This window comes from Pituophis catenifer, unplaced genomic scaffold, assembly GCF_029215685.1.
Source record: "Pituophis catenifer annectens isolate HBS135680 unplaced genomic scaffold, rPitCat1.0.hap2 SCAF_3, whole genome shotgun sequence".
Lineage (NCBI taxonomy): Eukaryota > Metazoa > Chordata > Lepidosauria > Squamata > Colubridae > Pituophis > Pituophis catenifer.
Genome location: NW_027256883.1, coordinates 199,997,524 through 200,015,226, shown reverse-complemented (window position 1 = coordinate 200,015,226; position 17,703 = coordinate 199,997,524). Strand labels below are relative to the sequence as shown.

At 40.9% G+C, this 17,703-nt stretch overlaps 1 protein-coding gene across 2 annotated transcripts in view; it reads left to right on the top strand.

Annotated features, from left to right (window-relative positions):
- Window positions 1-4,284: 4,284 nt before the first annotated feature.
- BMP7 (bone morphogenetic protein 7) overlaps window positions 4,285-17,703 on the top strand; it is a 98,704-nt gene continuing 85,285 nt past the window's right edge. For both annotated transcript variants that reach the window (XM_070940072.1, XM_070940071.1), the window contains exon 1: window positions 4,285-4,711. In XM_070940072.1, coding sequence (XP_070796173.1) covers window positions 4,285-4,711 — 427 coding nt within the window. The remainder of the gene's footprint in view (window positions 4,712-17,703) is intronic.

The window sequence follows — 17,703 nt, the reverse complement described above, 5'->3', positions numbered from 1 at the left end:
GACTGTGGTTAATTCTCTCCCAACTGTTGTGGTACTTGCATCATGGCATTTTGCAAGTTAGTTACTTATCTGTTGTAGGTGTTGCAACAGAACTGCAGCAAAGTGCTCAGTGTATACTGGAGTGTCCTGAGAACTGGGTGCCATTTCTACAGAGAAAGTTGAGATCTAATGCGTCTTATTTAAGAGCCTTGCAAGATTAAAGTTAGTTCCACTAGATAGACTAGCCCAGGAAATCAACTCCATAGGAAGATTAGAACTACCTTTATTGAGATTTGAGTACAATAGAATTTTGCAAGTCTAATTTATGCTATAGCTCTTCCCACTTCTTATACCACAGAGAATCAAGAGTGGTGTCTGCTGAGGTGCTTCCAACTATTGTATTAAATTCTCAGGGATTAAAAACATTTTCATTCCCTTTTCTGTAAGTAACAGTTCTTGGATATTTCCATCAAAGTCATCTCCCTTACTTTCTATAGTCCCTTTCTGTAGAAACCATCAGTAGATTCAATAAAGCTGGATAGTTTTCATCCAAGTTGAAAAAGAGGACTGTCCCTTCTCCTTTTTAGGGAAAGTTGAGATAGAAGGTTAGGATATAGTACTAAGATGGCAGTCCCAACATGCTTTTTCAAGAGGCAACTGGGCTTTCTTAGTTTTTCTTCAGTTGTGAACTGAAGGAGTTTCTTGGATGAGAAGCAAAACCTCTTCAAGGAAAAACAAAGAAAGTCCAGTTGTCTCTTGAAAAAAAGCACCTTGGGACAGCCATGACCTGGATGACTCAGAATCTTCACAGATACTAAGGTGGCACTGATCACACATGTAGATGATCTCAGGTTTCCTTTCTAACTTTCCTTAGTATCTTGGTGCTCTTCAATATCATTGGTCATGATACCTTCCTGGACCAGCTTCGGTGTTGAGATGGTGGGGCCTAGTTCTGCAGTGCTTCTCCTCCTTTATCCAAGGTCAGTTCCTGTTGGTGTTCAGAGTCAAGAAATCTAGACTTAAGCTTCTGCTCTACAGCATGCCTCATTCTCTTCCATTCCTACTCAATAGCGACATGCAACCTCTGGGGAGATAATTAGCATGGGCTAAATGTATAGATAATTCAAAGTTATACATCTCAACCCTTAGCTGACCAGATGATGATGATGTTAAGGCTCTTTCCCTGTATCTGAAGGCTCTGAATGAGGAAGAAACGAAGTGGCTGTGTGGTTAGGAACATTCTTCCCCTCTGGTCTGGGAAGCATTCATTGTTGGTTCTGCATTGGGTACCACTCTCTCAAAGAAACTGGTGCACAATTTGGATATCCTCTTGGACCCTTGAAGAGCAGATGGCAAATGCAGCCAAGAGGAACTTTGCACTAATCCATTTTGAGTGCTTATTGCTCTTTCCTAGATTAGGAGGTCCTGCTCCTTTCAGTTCTGCCTTGGTCATCTCCCATGTGGACTACTGCAATACACTCTACATAGGTCTGCAAATGAAGACTACCTAGAAATACAATATTGGGTTATTTGTAGAGCTGCCTATCTCCAATTTATCCCTGGTTTTTCAATCAGCCAAGGATGGGCTTACTTTCTTTTTTTAAAAAAATTTGTATCCTGTATCTTTACAAATAACTCAAGGAGGTGAACATATCCAACACCTACCTCCTCCTATTTTCTCCACAACCACCACCTTGTGAGATGGGTTGGGCTGAGAGAGAATGACTGGCCTCAAGCCACCCGGCTGGGTTTCATGTCTAAGACTGGACTCGAACTCACATCATCTCCTGCTTTCTAGCCTGGTGCCTTAACCACTAGACCCAATTTGCTCTCTTTGGGGTTCCTCTTTGAAACAAAGCCATCTGATGGGACCCAGATGTGCCTCATCTGTTGCAAGACTGGTCCTTCGGCGGAGCAGATCCTGGTCTTTTGCAAGGCTCTTTTCCCTGGGCATTGGAGTGGGTGGTGGGTGGAATTGATGAGTTTATTCTGAAAAGGGGAGCAGTATGATTGTGGATTGCCTTGTTATTTTTAATTATTTTTTTGGGGGGGAAGGGGGATTGTTGCCTTCTTTTTAATTCAATGTTAAAAGCTCAAAGCCACAATTGCAAGTGAAGGATACATATACATTTGATGAAATGAATTCCCAACTCTAATTAACTGCTAAGAAATATATTACTAGGTGATAAACCACTTTTTCAATAAAATTAACTTGTCACCTAAATCTTATTTGGCAAATAGCTCCTAAACCTGGCACCCAATGAAGCAAAATTATAAAAGGTAAAGGTGAAAAAAAAAACCACCCCTCATATCACCACACACGTCTAATTATAACAACACTTGAGTTTAAATAGCTCCATATACATTTGTAAGTCAACATAATAATTTTTCACCAAAATTTGAATTCATTCTCACCTGCCAATACAATTTATTTGAAGCGTATCACCCAATGAAGTAGCTAGAAAGAAAAGGAATGAAGAAATAATAATAATAATAATAATAATAATAATAATAATAATAATAATAATAATAATAATAATAATAATAAAGTCAGGTATCACATTTGTCAAAAACCGAAACGTACAATTTATTGATATCGCAGTACCAGGAGATGCCAGAGTCGAAGAAAAAGAACTGGGAAAAAAAATCATGAAATATCGTAACCTGGCCATCAAAACTACACGGCTACGGATGAAACATGTAACAGTGATACTCATTGTCATCGAGGCACTTGGTACCATGTCCAAGAATTTTATAAGATACATCAACAAATTGCAGCTTCCTGCAATAACACCAGCGGAACTGCAAAAAACTGCGCTACTTGGAACATCGTCCATCTTAAGAAGGTACTTGGTTGATACCTAGGACGCTGGAGGCAACCCATATCAACCATGAACACCAGCCAATGGTATTTGTGATGCATTTTTGAATGATCAGTTTATTTTATTTTATTACTCATATTTCTATGCTGCCCACTCTCCGAGTACTCTGGGCGGCTTACACCAAATACTAAATAGCATATTGGCCCCAACAATCTGGGTCCTCATTTTACCCACCTCGGAAGGATGGAAGGCTGAGTCAACCCTCAGCCAGTAAGATTTGATCCGCTGATCTGCTGAACTAGCAGTCAGCTGAAGTAGCTGCAGTACTGCAGTTGACTGAGTTTCATATTTAATGAATAAAGATAATAATAATAATGGGGAAGAGGAAGAAGAAGGAGGAGGAGGGGGAGGAGAAGAAGAATAGAAGGACAATTTTTAAAAGAACGCACTTTACAAAAAACAGGCTAGCGGGTCAGAAAAGGAAGCAAGGAAAAAAAGAACCCATCCCTATACATTTAAATACAATTTAGCTTCTTAGCACTACAGCCAAGTTCTCGCCATCCAAAACATCCCCTTCCTGCTCTGCAGAATCAAACCCCCGCGTGGAACTGGCGGCTGGTTCAGCGCTCCCCCCCACCCCCCACCCCCCACCCCCAACCCTGCCGCCCACGACGCCCGCCCACGCGCTTACCTGGGAGCAAACTACGCAAGTGGGCTTCGCTCCTTTGGGAACGCCCAGGGACGGGCTGCGCGCCTATACAAAACAAGTGCCTCTCTTCCCTTTCGCCAGATGGGGCAGGCCCTCCACGCACCACCCGCCACGAGTGTGCGTGTGCGCCCCGCGCTCATTCTTACCCAAGCCAGTCGGGGTGTGTGTATGTGAGGGTGAAAGACCGGAGGCGGGGAATCGAGGGTGGGGGGGGGAGGCTCGCTTGGAAATGCCTCCGAGCCAAAGTCGGAGCCCGGCGAGGAAAGAGACTTGACTCTCTTCTCCTGCGGCTTTTTCTCCCAGACATTTTGGGGAGGCAGCGGAGGAAGAAGCCAGCTCCGCCCACTGAGCGCCCGAGCTGCCGCCTGTTGCTTCGCAAAAGAAAGCAGCAGTTCAAAAACTCCTGGACTTGCGGCCAGACGCGCACAGGAATTGGAGCGGCCGGGCAAGCGAGCGAAGGAGCGCGGTCCCCGCGAGAAGCGGCGAGGAGGGAGGAGGGTGTGTGTGGGGGGGATCGCTCGATCTCCTTTCTTTTTTTTCCCACCCCCCGTGTATGGATTTTCCCAACTGAGCTGCTTCCCGCCGCGATCGCCCGGGCTTATCATGTGCGCCTCGAGGTCGGCTTCCCAGGGCAGCTCCCGAGCCGAGTGATCCCTCCGCGGGGCGCTCCGCTCCGCTGCCCCCCTTTATTTTTAATGGTCAGCTCTTTCGTCCGGCCGCCGCTGCTGCTTAGCCCATTGGCTTCCTAGATCTACACACACACCCGTGACGGAGATGCACGCGGCGGGGTGGTTCAAGCAGCTGGCGGCTGCCTCCCGGATCGTCTGGATCCTCCTCTGGATTCTGGAGCTGCGGTGCGCCTTGGCGGACTTCACCCTGGAGAACGAGGTGCACTCGAGTTTCATCCACAGGAGGCTCCGGAGCCAGGAGCGCCGGGAGATGCAGCGGGAGATCCTGTCCATCCTGGGGTTGCCCCACCGGCCGAGGCCCCACTTGCACGGCAAGCACAACTCGGCTCCCATGTTCATGCTGGACCTCTACAATGCGATGTCGGTGGAGGAAGAGGGCCCCAGCGAAAGCGGCGAAGGCTTCTCCTACCCTTACAAGCCGATCTTCAGTACTCAAGGGCCACCCTTGGCCAGCCTGCAGGACAGCAATTTCCTGACCGAGGCAGATATGGTCATGAGCTTCGTGAACATGGGTGAGTCTCCTGCTGATGGTGGAAAGTGGCTGGGCGTGCTTGGTAAGAAGGTGGTTGAGGGTAGAAGGTAGTTCTTGGGAAGCCAGAAAGAACCTGATGGAGGTGGGACCTGCGCCTGGTCCTAGGAACCTCAAGGATGGTGACCTACCAGAGATCTTTGGGCACTGAGGATACTAGTCCTAGATTCCCAGGTGCAGGTCCTTGACTATCTGGCAGAGGCAGCCATCTTCTTCCCTGCCCCATGCTGATCTGAGGTATTGTGGGAAACAAAAATGACCCACAGTAATTGGGTCATTAAGGGCCTGCTTAAACCTGAACCTAGCCTTCCAGCAACCTTCTTTCTTCTTTATGGCTGGCATGAATCAGTCAGGAATTGTTGTTTATCTTCCTTCCAGACTTTTACTTGATTACTCACAGGTAAACTGGATTTTTTTTTTTTTATTAAAAAAAAATATCCTTTCTTACAGCTTCTTGGATTCTCGGGTTAAGTAAACAGAATTTTGTTTGGTATTTTTCAAAGGCTTGGATTTTCTCACCATTATAAAGTAGCTTTATCTCCAGAACATTTCTGATCCTCACATCAACCACATGGACAATAGTGTGTCTCTAGATATATTTGGCATGGTGTCTTCAGGGTATGCTTCCTGATGTTGTCAAGGCCAAATCTATGAATTGGGACCCCTGTCCAACTTGGCACTTAGAAAGGAAGGTAGAACTAGCATTTATGTTATTTCTTAAAACCACCATTAGATCAAAAGGGTGGATATTCTCAAGTCTGGTTGGGGTCATGAACAAACAGGGGAGCTATCATCTCCAAAATCCTTTTGTAAATCAATGTGGATTCTTACTAAGATGCATTTATTCCAGCCATATATCTTGGACAGTGATAAAAGGGTTGACTTGTTGGATTTGTTGAATTTCAACAAATTTCCCCTCTAGAATACAGCCCTACTGTATTAATGGGTAACCAATTGTTCAGTGATCTTTAAGTGCTCTTCAAGCCTATTACATTTTTTTTTCAACCTACCCCTTGAAATCTTGTAATTAGCTGGCCTTAAAGGACCTTGAAAAGTGCACCTGCATGAATCTAAAGTTGCAATACCACACACATTAATTTGGGAATGAGTGGCACTGCCTTTAGTGTATGAAAACAGAGGATTGGGATGATAGCAAATTGCAGGACTTTAACTCGTGAAATTAATTAATCTGTAATAACTGAACCCATTATGTTGCACACTTGCAATAAGGTAGCCTGACAAACACTTTGCTTGATCCTTGTGTTATCCAATGGACAGATGACATTTTCTGCATTTTAATCTCTTTATGCATATTGTTGGGTTAGAGCCTACTGATAATGAAATCTTGACTATGCCCCTCGCCCTCAAAACATTAGAGTTATTCCTCAATATAAACTAGAAACAACAAATTGAATTTTCTTCTACTTAAAAATATATGAACATAACATGCAATCTTTGTTGTGGAGTAATGTGATGATACCATAGCCTCATCTAATCCACTGATTAAATGTCCAGTGCAGGGTTATGAAAATAGCCTCAAATATGTTAAGTGTGAACAAAAGTTTGCTAAGAGATACCAACTGCTTATCAAGATTAGTCTAAAGAGCTCCCAGTTTTATTTGCTATCTTGAACTGTTGTGCATCATAAATGAATTAATCAGAGTTTTATGAATACACTCTCAAAATTGCTCAGAGACACATTTGCATAAGATAACAGTCAATTATTGTTATCTCACGTCTTATCACATATGCACTTCTAGCTCTCTCCCATCACTTTTGCAATGATGGTGAGTTCAATCTTGGGTCTGAGATCCCAAGGTTTAGGTCATAGCTTGTAGTGGATGTTAAAGGATTTGGATCATATTGAAGAGCAATGGAGTTGCTGCAGAAGCATCTATAAATGGAAAGGTCCCAGTGGAAAGAAGAAAGCTCAGAGCTTTTTCTAACAAGCTAGCTTGCTTTATTCAATGAAATTCTTTTCAATCTGGTTTGTAGTCCACAAACTCATTACATATGATGCACCTTTTCAGATGAAAATGTTTGCTTTTGGGGGGGGTGTCAAAGCAGGTTGTGGATTTGGAACTTAATGACCTAAAAAAGATTTCCTGATAGTTCCTTGTTTGCTGTGGCTTTGTAATGAGCAAAGCCTGAGCACATGGCAATGGGTTTAAACAAATTAAAGGAAACTTGTCACTTTTCAGTTTGGCTAGGGCTAGGCTGACTATTTTTTAAATGGAGAGTTATTATTCATGGGGGTTTCTCATTGTTTTGTTAATGGGGTTGAATAAACCAGCTGGATTTGAGTAGAATACTCTTTAGGGCAAAGTTCTATTTAAAATGTATAATTATAGGTACGAGTTTCTGTGTATCTGTTTTTAGCCTAGATCACGTGTTGTCTGTGAAACCACCGCATGTACAGATTGGATGTCTCTGAATCCACACCAAATCTTTATAGAAGTTCAGAGCAGAGAGAACTTTAAACCATTCCCCCTTCCCCAACCACCCAGCTTGGCCTAAACAAAGTCATAAAGAGGGACACACCCTTTGCATATGAAATGCCACAAATGATAGCCGGATTCTTCTTTCTTATTGCAACATGAGGTGGCTTGCTTTCTGATTCTCCAAATGTTCACCCGGCTAAGAAAATTGACTAACACAAGATTAGTTTTGGAAAATATTTCATGGACAGTCAATGAAGGGAAGAGGGTTTCATGGACAGAAAAGCATGAGAAAACTTAAAGCCTCTTTAATCAAGCTGGGTGGAAATTCTGGGAGGTGAATACCTGGTCAAGAGTGGGCCAGGGAAAGTTGCTTTAAGAATGCATATTTGAGCAATAAAGCCAAACTAACCACATGAGTTAACTTGTGTGAGCTTAGCCTACATGAAAGTTTAAGCAATTTTCACCAAAATTGGGTTTTTTTTTAAAAAAACAAACTTTTCTGAAATTTTTGAAACTTCCAATGAAACACTGAATAGGGAGATCTTAATTATCATTTGGCACAATTTATATACTTCAGTTTCTTTATTATTGTATAAATCAATGCATAATTCATAGTGCATTATATTGCATTTTTATGCAGGATATATTTCTACAAGTTGGAGTCCTGTTCTGTCGTGACACATGCATACAATCAACCAATATTTCTCACTCTTAGTAACCTTTAGATGTGTGGTTCTCAGCTTCCTAAATTTCCCAGCCAGCATACTAACTAGGGAATTCTGGGAGTTGAAGTTCATACATCTTCAAGCTGACGAAGTTGAGAAACACTACAATCAACTAGTAAAAACTGTTTGTGGTCTGAACTAACTTAGCCTATATGAATTTGGATGGGGAAGAAAATCCTTGTTCCTGAACTGTTCCCTCAGAGTCTGTGTGAATTATTCTAGTACTGAATTAATGCACTTTTACTATCACACACTCCAATGAACCAAACCTAACCCAACATGTGAGCTTCACATGGCAGGTGAAACCACACATACAGATACACACATCTTTTAAGTATAATCTAAAATTATCCAAGTTTTTGATGTTATGTTAATATAAATCCTGGGCATTTAACTGAATTAAATGTATGGTGTGAACACAGTTCCAGAAAAAGTAGCACAGCATAGCATTTCCCAGCATAGCTGGCTGGAGAATTTGGGGAGTTGCAGCCCACAACATCTTCAAACTATCAAGGTTGACAAACACTGTGTCTGTGGGAAATCATTTAATCATCTCCCCCTTCTCAATCCATGGAAAACTAATCCATTTTCTTATGCCACTGATATGGATTGGACTACACTGTAGCAGGAAATATGCTATTCTGGAAATAATGATTCTATCATAGTGGTATTTTCTCTCTTTTAGTGTAGTTTTTTATTAGCAAGCTGATAGGAAAGATTCAGTAGCTTTCGCATAGGCTAGTGGAATGAAGTGAGTTTTCTCTGCATGGGTTTGTTCCCTTGTCAAGAATGCATGCCAGGACATGTTTAAGAAAGGACATAGATCTCTAATAGCTTTCTTCATCCTTGTGTACACCTTTCATCCCATTATAGCTGCAGGTCTTTCATCTCTAGGACAAAGGCCATCTTGTTTATAGACTTTTTAATGAATTAGAGTTAGACTCGTTGCTCACCAGACTATATAGTTAAGCCCAGCACCTGTTTTGGAGCCTACAGATTTCTATTGACAGTGAAAATTAGAAGATCTATTGTCAGGGAGATTTCCCCCCCTCTTTTAATTGAAAGCTTTCTATAGCAATCTTTCAAAATTGCAGCCTCTGTATCAAACTGTGCCATGGTTGAGAAAAAAGATACCCTTGCGGGCATTGTGTTTCCCAGGTAGGGTCTTGTTACATACGTTGAACTATTGCAGCAAGGAAGTGTCATAACACAAAACCGAAAATGTATTGCAGTGAAGAACTGTTATAACACTAAAAAGATTGCTTGTAGTTAAAAGGTTGAAATAAATATATAAATATATTTGAAATAACCCAGTGTAACTTATTCTCTCCCTCTCTTTGTGTGTGTATGTGTGTGTTTTAAATTGGATCTTTTTCTCACTTTTCTATGCCTTAGCTACTAAGAGCTAAAGAATTAGTTTTCAAGAAGGTGCAAAGTGGGTGAGCTTTGCAGGGATTGGTGAAGATTTAAAAGATTTTGTATTAGGAACAAATAATCCTTTATAAAAAAGACAGAGTGGCTTTGTGAGTTGTAAAGAAGCATCAAAAGATAAAGGAGGAATAAGTGGTGTTTATTTTTTCTCTTGCTATGCTTATGTAATTCTGTAATGCGCTCTAAGGTACATGGAGGTTATAGGTAGTCCTCCAGAATTGGGACCAGAATTTTGTTGCTAAGCAAGATGGCTGTTTTGTTCTGAAGATTGACTGTATGAACTTTTTTCTCATATACATATAGTCAACGACTATATGTATTGAGGTTGGAACAGTGTGGAGAAGATATGCAATTCCCCCTTCTACAAACTGTCTTGAGGTCATCAAAAAAGGAAGAAGAAAAAATGGTATTTCCTTATAACCAATGGTACTTCAAGAACATATATATATATATATATATATACCACTAACCTCCCTCTCTGAATGTGTTATCTATCATCTCTGTTTCTTACCAAGAATCCAGAGATTAATTTTGTGAAGATACCAAGATCCAATTGATGGTGATTCTGTTTTTTTACAGAATTAAAATTGTCAGCATATACCGTCCATTTTTCCCGTAATGCACAGGTCTTCTGAAATAACACTCGGAACATTTTGACTTTTGAGATAGGCTTTTGGGATAGTGAGGCTCATAGAACCAAGTTTCATTGTCAATAGAAAAGTGTAAACAGTATTTAAAGATTTTCTGCCAAGCCGGTTTGCAGTGTGAAAGCACAGTTACTGGAGGACAAGTGAATTCCAGAGGCTGACTTACTGAGACAGCTATGAGTATTTGATGACTAGTCAACGGCCCATTTCTGATGTAAGTAGTCTTTGACTTACGACCACAATTGAGCCCCAAATTTCTATGCTAACTGAAACATTCGTTAAATGAATTTTGCCCCGTTTTTATGACTTTCCTTGCCACAGTTATTAAGTGAATCACTGTGGTGGTTAAATTAGTGACACAGTTGTGAAGTGAACCTGGCTTCCCCATTGACTTTGCTTATCAGAAGGTTGCAAAAAAGGGATTACATGATTCTGGGACACCGCAACCGTCATAAATATAAACCAGTTGCCAAACATCCAAATTTTGACCATGTGACCACGAGGATGCTGCAATGGTTGTAAGTGTAAAAAACGGTCATAAGTCATTTTGTTCAGTGCCATTGTAATTTTCAACAGTCACTAAGCGAACTGTTGTATGTCTACCTGTATGGTTTTGTTCTCCAGATCTTTTAAACTGAGGATGGGGAATCATGAGATGGGTAATAGATTAATGCATAATTCAGACTATTTCTTTTTCTTTTCTTTTTTAGAATTTTTTTAGAATTTAGAAGTGCTCAAATCTGGAAAGTTTATCATAGGAATAAATTGCCGGATTGAATGCTGGACCACAATCAAAACTGGATTGCTATCAAATAATGGGAGAACAAATGATGGAGATTATTAAAAAAGAGGAACCTTGGAATACAGGCAGTCTTCGACTTGTGACGGTCACTTAGCAACTATTAAAAGTTACAATGAATCCAGAAAAATCTACTTAGAACCTGAAGTCAAAGTTCTGATGGCTGCCCCACCCCCTCCCATGGTCACGTGATCACATTGTGGGCACTTGGCAACTGGTCCTCATTAATGGCCTTTTGCAACCTCTTGTGATCATAGGACTATGATTTATGATTTATTTTTGCCAGAAACTGGTGTTAACTTCTGTTTTCTGGCAAAATAATAATAATGGGTTTGCTTAACTATTTCAGTTTTGGCTTTACAAGTGTAGCATTCGCCTAACAACTGCCACAGAAACAAGGTTGTAAAATCAGGTGACCCTCTTAAGACTATAACCAAGGGTTCAATTATGGTTGTAAATCAAGAAGTATCTGTAAGTATTTTGGGGAAAGGCAGATACGGGTTATACTTCAGGCCTGGGAAAGGTAAATCAACAAAGGAATTAATTTGTAGATTCAGTATTATAGGGTTAGGTCAGATTTTATCCTTTGATCGAGTTTGGAAGCCTGCAAGAAGCATGTGAAGAAAGAAGTGAAGGTATAAAGCATCTTCAATTAAATGTGTATAATGATGAGTTGCTAGGGGCTACTTTATAACTGGTAAAGCAAATAATTTCATTAGTGGTCTTAAATACCCAATCACAAGCAGTTTTTATCTGCTTCCTCCCAGTACCAGAGGATTTAAATATAATTCCCAAGTATTTAAAATCCTTAACTTTCATTTATTTATTTATTTATTTTCCAATTACAGTTCGGTGAAAGTCACTGTTTTTCTTTTGGCAAAATTGGCTAATGGCAATGAATTGTTATTCTCTGCAACATCAAATACATGGCCAGAAGCCTTCACCTTAGGCTCACTTGCATTGTGTAGTAGATGCTACATCATCAGAATATAAAAGAATTGATATGGGCCTATTTGCTATCCTAGAAGAATACAGTCCATTGTAGATATAACTTGTGGTGTTCTTGAGTAGCATTCGGTTTGTTTGTGGATGAGCTTATCTGAGACTATATATAATATTCCCTTAGCTTTTTTAAAGTACTCATATCCTGTATATATTTGTGTTTAAAGCCCATCTATGGATAAGTAGATTCTTGAATTTTTAACCAAAGTACCATGAAAATCTACAGGTAGGTCAATTTTCAAAGGTCAGTTTATCCATAGTTGATACATTTTACATGGTATTTTGGCTAAAAATCTAAGGGTCGACTTAACCGTGGATGGGCTAATAGACAAGTACTATGTATACAGTAAACGGAATGAAAGAAGAAGGATTTTGACTGGATGGAGTTGACAAGGTCCTTAAAAAAGAGAGAATTGAGAAGAATAAAAGACAGTATATGAAGTGGTACTATAGAAGGGTGAATATTAGATTTAGCTATAATTGCTTTTCTTATGCCACTAATTTCTTTGGTCATCCATATTGTGTCATCTTTACCAGATAGATCAGACAGAAAACACTACTTTATTGTAAAATTACATGAACAGAATCTCGCAAGTCTGAAAGCACATTGCTCCCACCATCTTCTTAATACAGGTAGTCCTCCACTTACAACAGTTCACTTAGTGACTGTTGAAGTTACAATGGCACTGAAAAAAGTGAGTTATGACCATTTTTCACACTTATGACCATTTCAGCATCCCCATGGTCACGTGATTTACATTCCTGGGTCATGTGATCATGCTTTGCAACCTTCTGACAAGCAAAGTCAACAGGAAACCAGATGCACTTAACAACCAGGCTACTAACTTAACTGCAATGATTCACTTAAAAACTGTGGCAGGAAAAGTCATAAAATGGGGCACAACTTACTTAACAAATTTCTCACTTAGCAACATAAATTTTGGGCTCAATTGTGGTTGTAAGTTGAGGACTACTTGTAGCCTGAGAAACTAGGGAGAATCCCTTCTGTGCCTCTTGTCCCACACATTTTTCAGCTGCAGGCTATGCTGTCTTTTATCTGATTATTCCCCAGGCAGCCTCTCTTCACCCTGTCTCCCAAGGTCTTTCCTCACACCATTACACATTGGTTTGCTCAGAAGGGAATTATGTGAAGAGAATACATGCATACCTGCATGTATAATGTCCTACTTATGGAAATCCTATCATACAGAAACACTCCCAATTTGCTTATTTATTTCATGCTTTCCATCTTTCTTGCCCTCCGTTATAGCTTCAGAATGAGTTTGTATCTGGAGAGTTCTGAAGGTTCTGAAACTGGGTGTCCTCAGGCATAGTCTGAGTCACTAGTTCAAAAGCGGGGAACTTATAGTTCTCCATACCTGAGTAGCCCTAGCATGTAAAGTGTAAAGGAGGATGACCTTGATGGTAAATATGTATATACAATATTTCCTTAGCTTTTTTAAAGTACCCATATATCCTGTATATACTTTTGGATACGTGGATCAAAATGGAGGTTAAGAGGACCAAATCAAAGGTTGAGTCCAAATCAAGAAGAAGGTATGCATAAACATCTCACACAGACAACCCCCCCCCCCAATTCACATGAATATGAAGAAAGGGAGGAGGTAAAGCATAATCAGACTTGCAAGATTCTGTTATTGTAAGGTAAAGGTTCCCCTCGCACATATGTGCTAATTGTTCCCAACTCTAGGGGTCGGTGCTCATCTCCATTTCAAAGCCGAAGAGCCAATGGTGTCCGAAGATGTCTCCATGGTTATGTGGCTGGCATGACTAAACGCCAAAGGCACACGGAATGCTGTTACCTTTCCACCAAAGGTGGTCCCTATTTTTCTACTTGCATTTTTTACGTGCTTTTGAACTGCTAGGTTGACAGAAGCTGGGACAAGTAACAGGTGCTCACCCTGTTTCGCGGCACTAGGGATTCAAACCGCTGAACTGCTGACCTTTCGATTGATAAGTTCATCATTTTATCATGACTGTACACCGCCTTGAGTCCTATGGGAGAAAGGCGGTATAGAAATATAATAAATAAATAAATAAATAAATAAATTTTAGCTGCTGAGCCACCGCGTCCCTTGGTCCTCTGCTATTGTAGTCCACCTTAATAAAAATAATTTTAGATTTCTGTAGATTTGGGATAGTCTACATTGTTGAGCTGAGATCCAGCAAATACAGGGGTGGAGAAAGGAAAAATAGTCTGCCAGGTAGGGAGAACTACAAGTTACCCAGTCTCATCACATTGGCAGTGCTTCTTATAAATTGGCAAAGTAGGGTAGTTGGAAGAGAACATCACCTGGATTGATTCATATTGTTTTGAAATTCCATAAGAACAGTAAGCAAGTGCTTGGCTGTTGCCTAGCAACCATGGTTTGCTTCCTTTACCTCAAAACAGGCTCCAAGCAATTCTTCAGATTGTTGGCTTTCCCAGAGCCGCAAGGAAACAAAACTTTTCCATGAAAGTAGAGACTCATACCACCTGTATCCTCCATACATAATATGCAAATAGCTGAGGAGAAGTGGAGGAAAATAAGATATTTCTTTTTGCATTCAGGGCACACCCAGACTGAAACCTATACACTTTCTGGAACAAATGGAGGCTTGCAATGAATTCGGTTTCTTCAATCTGGTGTTCTTGGGATGTTGGATTTGTAGTCATAGAAACCTTTGGGGAACTGGCTTGAATGAAAGTGGTCAGCCTTCTTTCTCCCCCTTCCCCCCACCCAAAACAACACCCCCCACAAGCAAATGTGTTTCTAATTCATTTTTCAGTATAAGCCTTTCTCAAACTGGTGTCCATGCTCGATTGGGATGATGGGAGATGGAGTGTGAATCAGTGCTTTTCATGGGGGGGTGGGGAAAGTCTCATTGTAGAAGCCTTCTGGAGAAACTCGTTTCCTAAAGGGAAGAATGCTGTACTACAAAATAAAAGCGGTACCATAACAATAACCGTAACAATAATTCAAGCTGCAACCCCAACCTGCTTGCTCAGAACAGAATTCCAAATGTCTGCCCGAATTCTTCTAAAAATGTAATGCAAAACATTAAAATTTAAATGCTAAGATAGGGAACTAAAAAAAAAATACAGATCCTAGAGGAAGGCGGGATAAATGGTTTTTATATCACATGATGAAAACTGGCCAAATTTGCCCATAAAGCTCATTAGCATCTGAGGTTAGAGCGAAGATGATTTCACTTTTTTTCATGATAAAATCAATTCACAGTTAGACATACTCACCTGATGGTGAAAAATTGCACCTGTATAGATTTTCTACAGGCAGAGTGAAATGTAGTTTACTTTAACATTGTGACTGCCACATTTTGGAACCCCCCCCCCCAACAGATCTGCTGAATCTGTCTAACATATTTTGAAAAGCATTTGCAAACAACCCTGTTCCAGTGAGTTTTTAACCCTAGTGGATCACCGGAGGTGTTTTTAATTCCTGTATCGTTTGGCATTATAACCTAGGCAGAATCTTCTGATTAGGCTCAGCCATGAAAACTGTAAATAAACAGATACACTCTGAAGTAAATTCATTCTAAAACCTGGAACCAGTGCAGAAGGGCCTTTCTCCTAAACGGGCATTTGACAGCAATGACCTTTTCAGTGAGGCTTCCCCTGCAGATGTTAACATCTAAGCAAGTTCATAATGGAAAAGTGGTCCCTCAGGTAGTCAGGCTGTAATCTGTTTTTGAGAGTTAAAGGTCAGATAAATGCCCTAAATTGTCCTCAGAGAACAATTGGCAACAACAGCAGAATTTTCAATACAGATATTGTGTCATCCTTGTATCTTGTATTAATTAGTAGCCAAATGGCTGCATTTTGCACCAGTTCCAAATTCCAGATACCTTCCTCTTTGTCCATGATAGTTGGGAAGTCCAGAAGATGCCAAACCAACAGAGTCTGGAAGTCATCATCTTAACTGCCCAGAGTTGTTGGAAGTCAGGCGGCATATGCATTTATTATTACTATTATTGTTGCCTTGGAAAAGGCAGCTGAGCATTGTAAAACACTCTGTGGCACCAAGTTCTCCCCGACTTTACCAGCAGAAAGCCTAGTAGCAGAAGTGTCCATTACCGAATCAAGAGTCAGACTGAAGCCAAAACTCCCGGACTACAGGTTCTGTCATTAGGAGCAGGTGGTGGGAAGCTGAAGCTTGTGAGTATAATGGTTGTTACCACTGGTAATTATTGTTTTGCCATGGCTCATGGGAACCAGCTTGAACTTGCCCGGTAGAAAGACTACAGAACAACCGAAGGAAGGGAAAAAGGATTCCTTCTTAGAGGAAGCAGAAAAATCCTGAAATTGTACAGCAGAAGTGAAAAGCAGTTGATGAGAAGAAATCTCTTCCAGCAGGAGCAAAATCTTCTGCGGTGACAGAGATATCCTAATAATGCTGCAGCATCCCAAAACATAGGGTCTATGAAGATGCCTTTCAGAAGGTCAGGGGGGCTGGAGCTGTCCGAATTCTGTTGGGAAGTTATTCCCCAGGACATTCTCTGCGACAGAGAAGCAATTGTTGAGAGTCAGCGAGTAGAGTAGTTAAAGAGGTTTGACTAGGAGTGGAAAGAACAAGATTCTAACGATCCCTTAGGCCTGGAGCAGGCAACTGAGTAACTTTGGGCCAATCATTCTCTTTAATAGCAATAGCACTTAGACTTATATACCGTTTCACAGCGCTTTACAGCCCTCTCTAAGTGGTTTACTGAGTCGTATTGCCCTCAATAATCTGGGTCCTCATTTTATCAACCTTAGAAGGATGGAAGGCTTAGTCAACCTTGAGCCAGTGAGAATCGAACTGCTGGAACTGCTGGCAGCCTGCAGTAGCCTGCAGTACTGCATTCTAACCACTGTACCACCACATCTCTTTTAAGCCCTACATGGGGAGGTTGCAAACGATCCCAGCTACCAGCATACATTGGACCCAATGTGATAAATTATAGTCCATAACCTTCAAGGCAAGACACCTTCATGGAATGATCTGGGATGATGATGATGATGATGATGATGATGATGATGATGATGATGATGATGATGATGATGAAATAAAACAGATTTTTCTGCATCAGCTGGAGACCTCATGCAACAGATCCAAGAACTACGCCTCATTAATTTTCATTAATAATAAAAGAATAATATAGACTCGCAGAGGTGATTTTAGTGATCTGGTTGCAATGAGATATCACCCTGGCAAATTTATGAATGGTTTTTGCTGTTCTGAGGAGCCCTTTGTAAAAGTTTGCTAACATTTTTGTTTTATTTGAGCAAATCTCCTTTTGTTTGGATTGAAAGAAGATAGGTATGGAAGTTTTCCCCTCACCCTTCCCTCCCCCCTCATTCCACAGCCTTCTTGGTCTTAAATTTAACAAGGTTTCCACAAACTGCTGCCTGCAGTGCTTTTCCACCTGCTTGGAGCAAGCTGCTGAAAATATCTGCAGGTCTTTGATGGCTTCCTTTCAGACCCAGCCTCGGTGAAAAATGCTGTCAGCTCCAGTTGCTTCATTGACAACTCTAAAATTGTGGTTAAATGCTTGACTAAGTAAGTAAGTGAGGGAGGTGGGAATGGGAAAATTAGTCATTCTTGGAAAGAGCATAGAAAAGTGGCTTTTGGTTCATGTAAACGAAGATGCTTAAGAAACCCTGGAGTTTCAGTTTACTTCATACCATCTGGCAGCCTCTTTTTCTCCCCTGTCTTTTTCCCCTGACAAGTGTTTGGCATCAGAAAATCCATCTCCTTGCCCCATTTAATAACAAGCTTTTAGCACTGTAGGGTATTAGAGTTTTCCTTCTACAACCGTGTAGGAGAAAGGAGGGGGGCACCCTCTTTGGGGGATTACTTTGTGAAGGGAATGTAAGGGGACAAGCATTTGCAGCTGTAACCTGGCTTGTGTTAAAATTTGGAAAAAGCTGC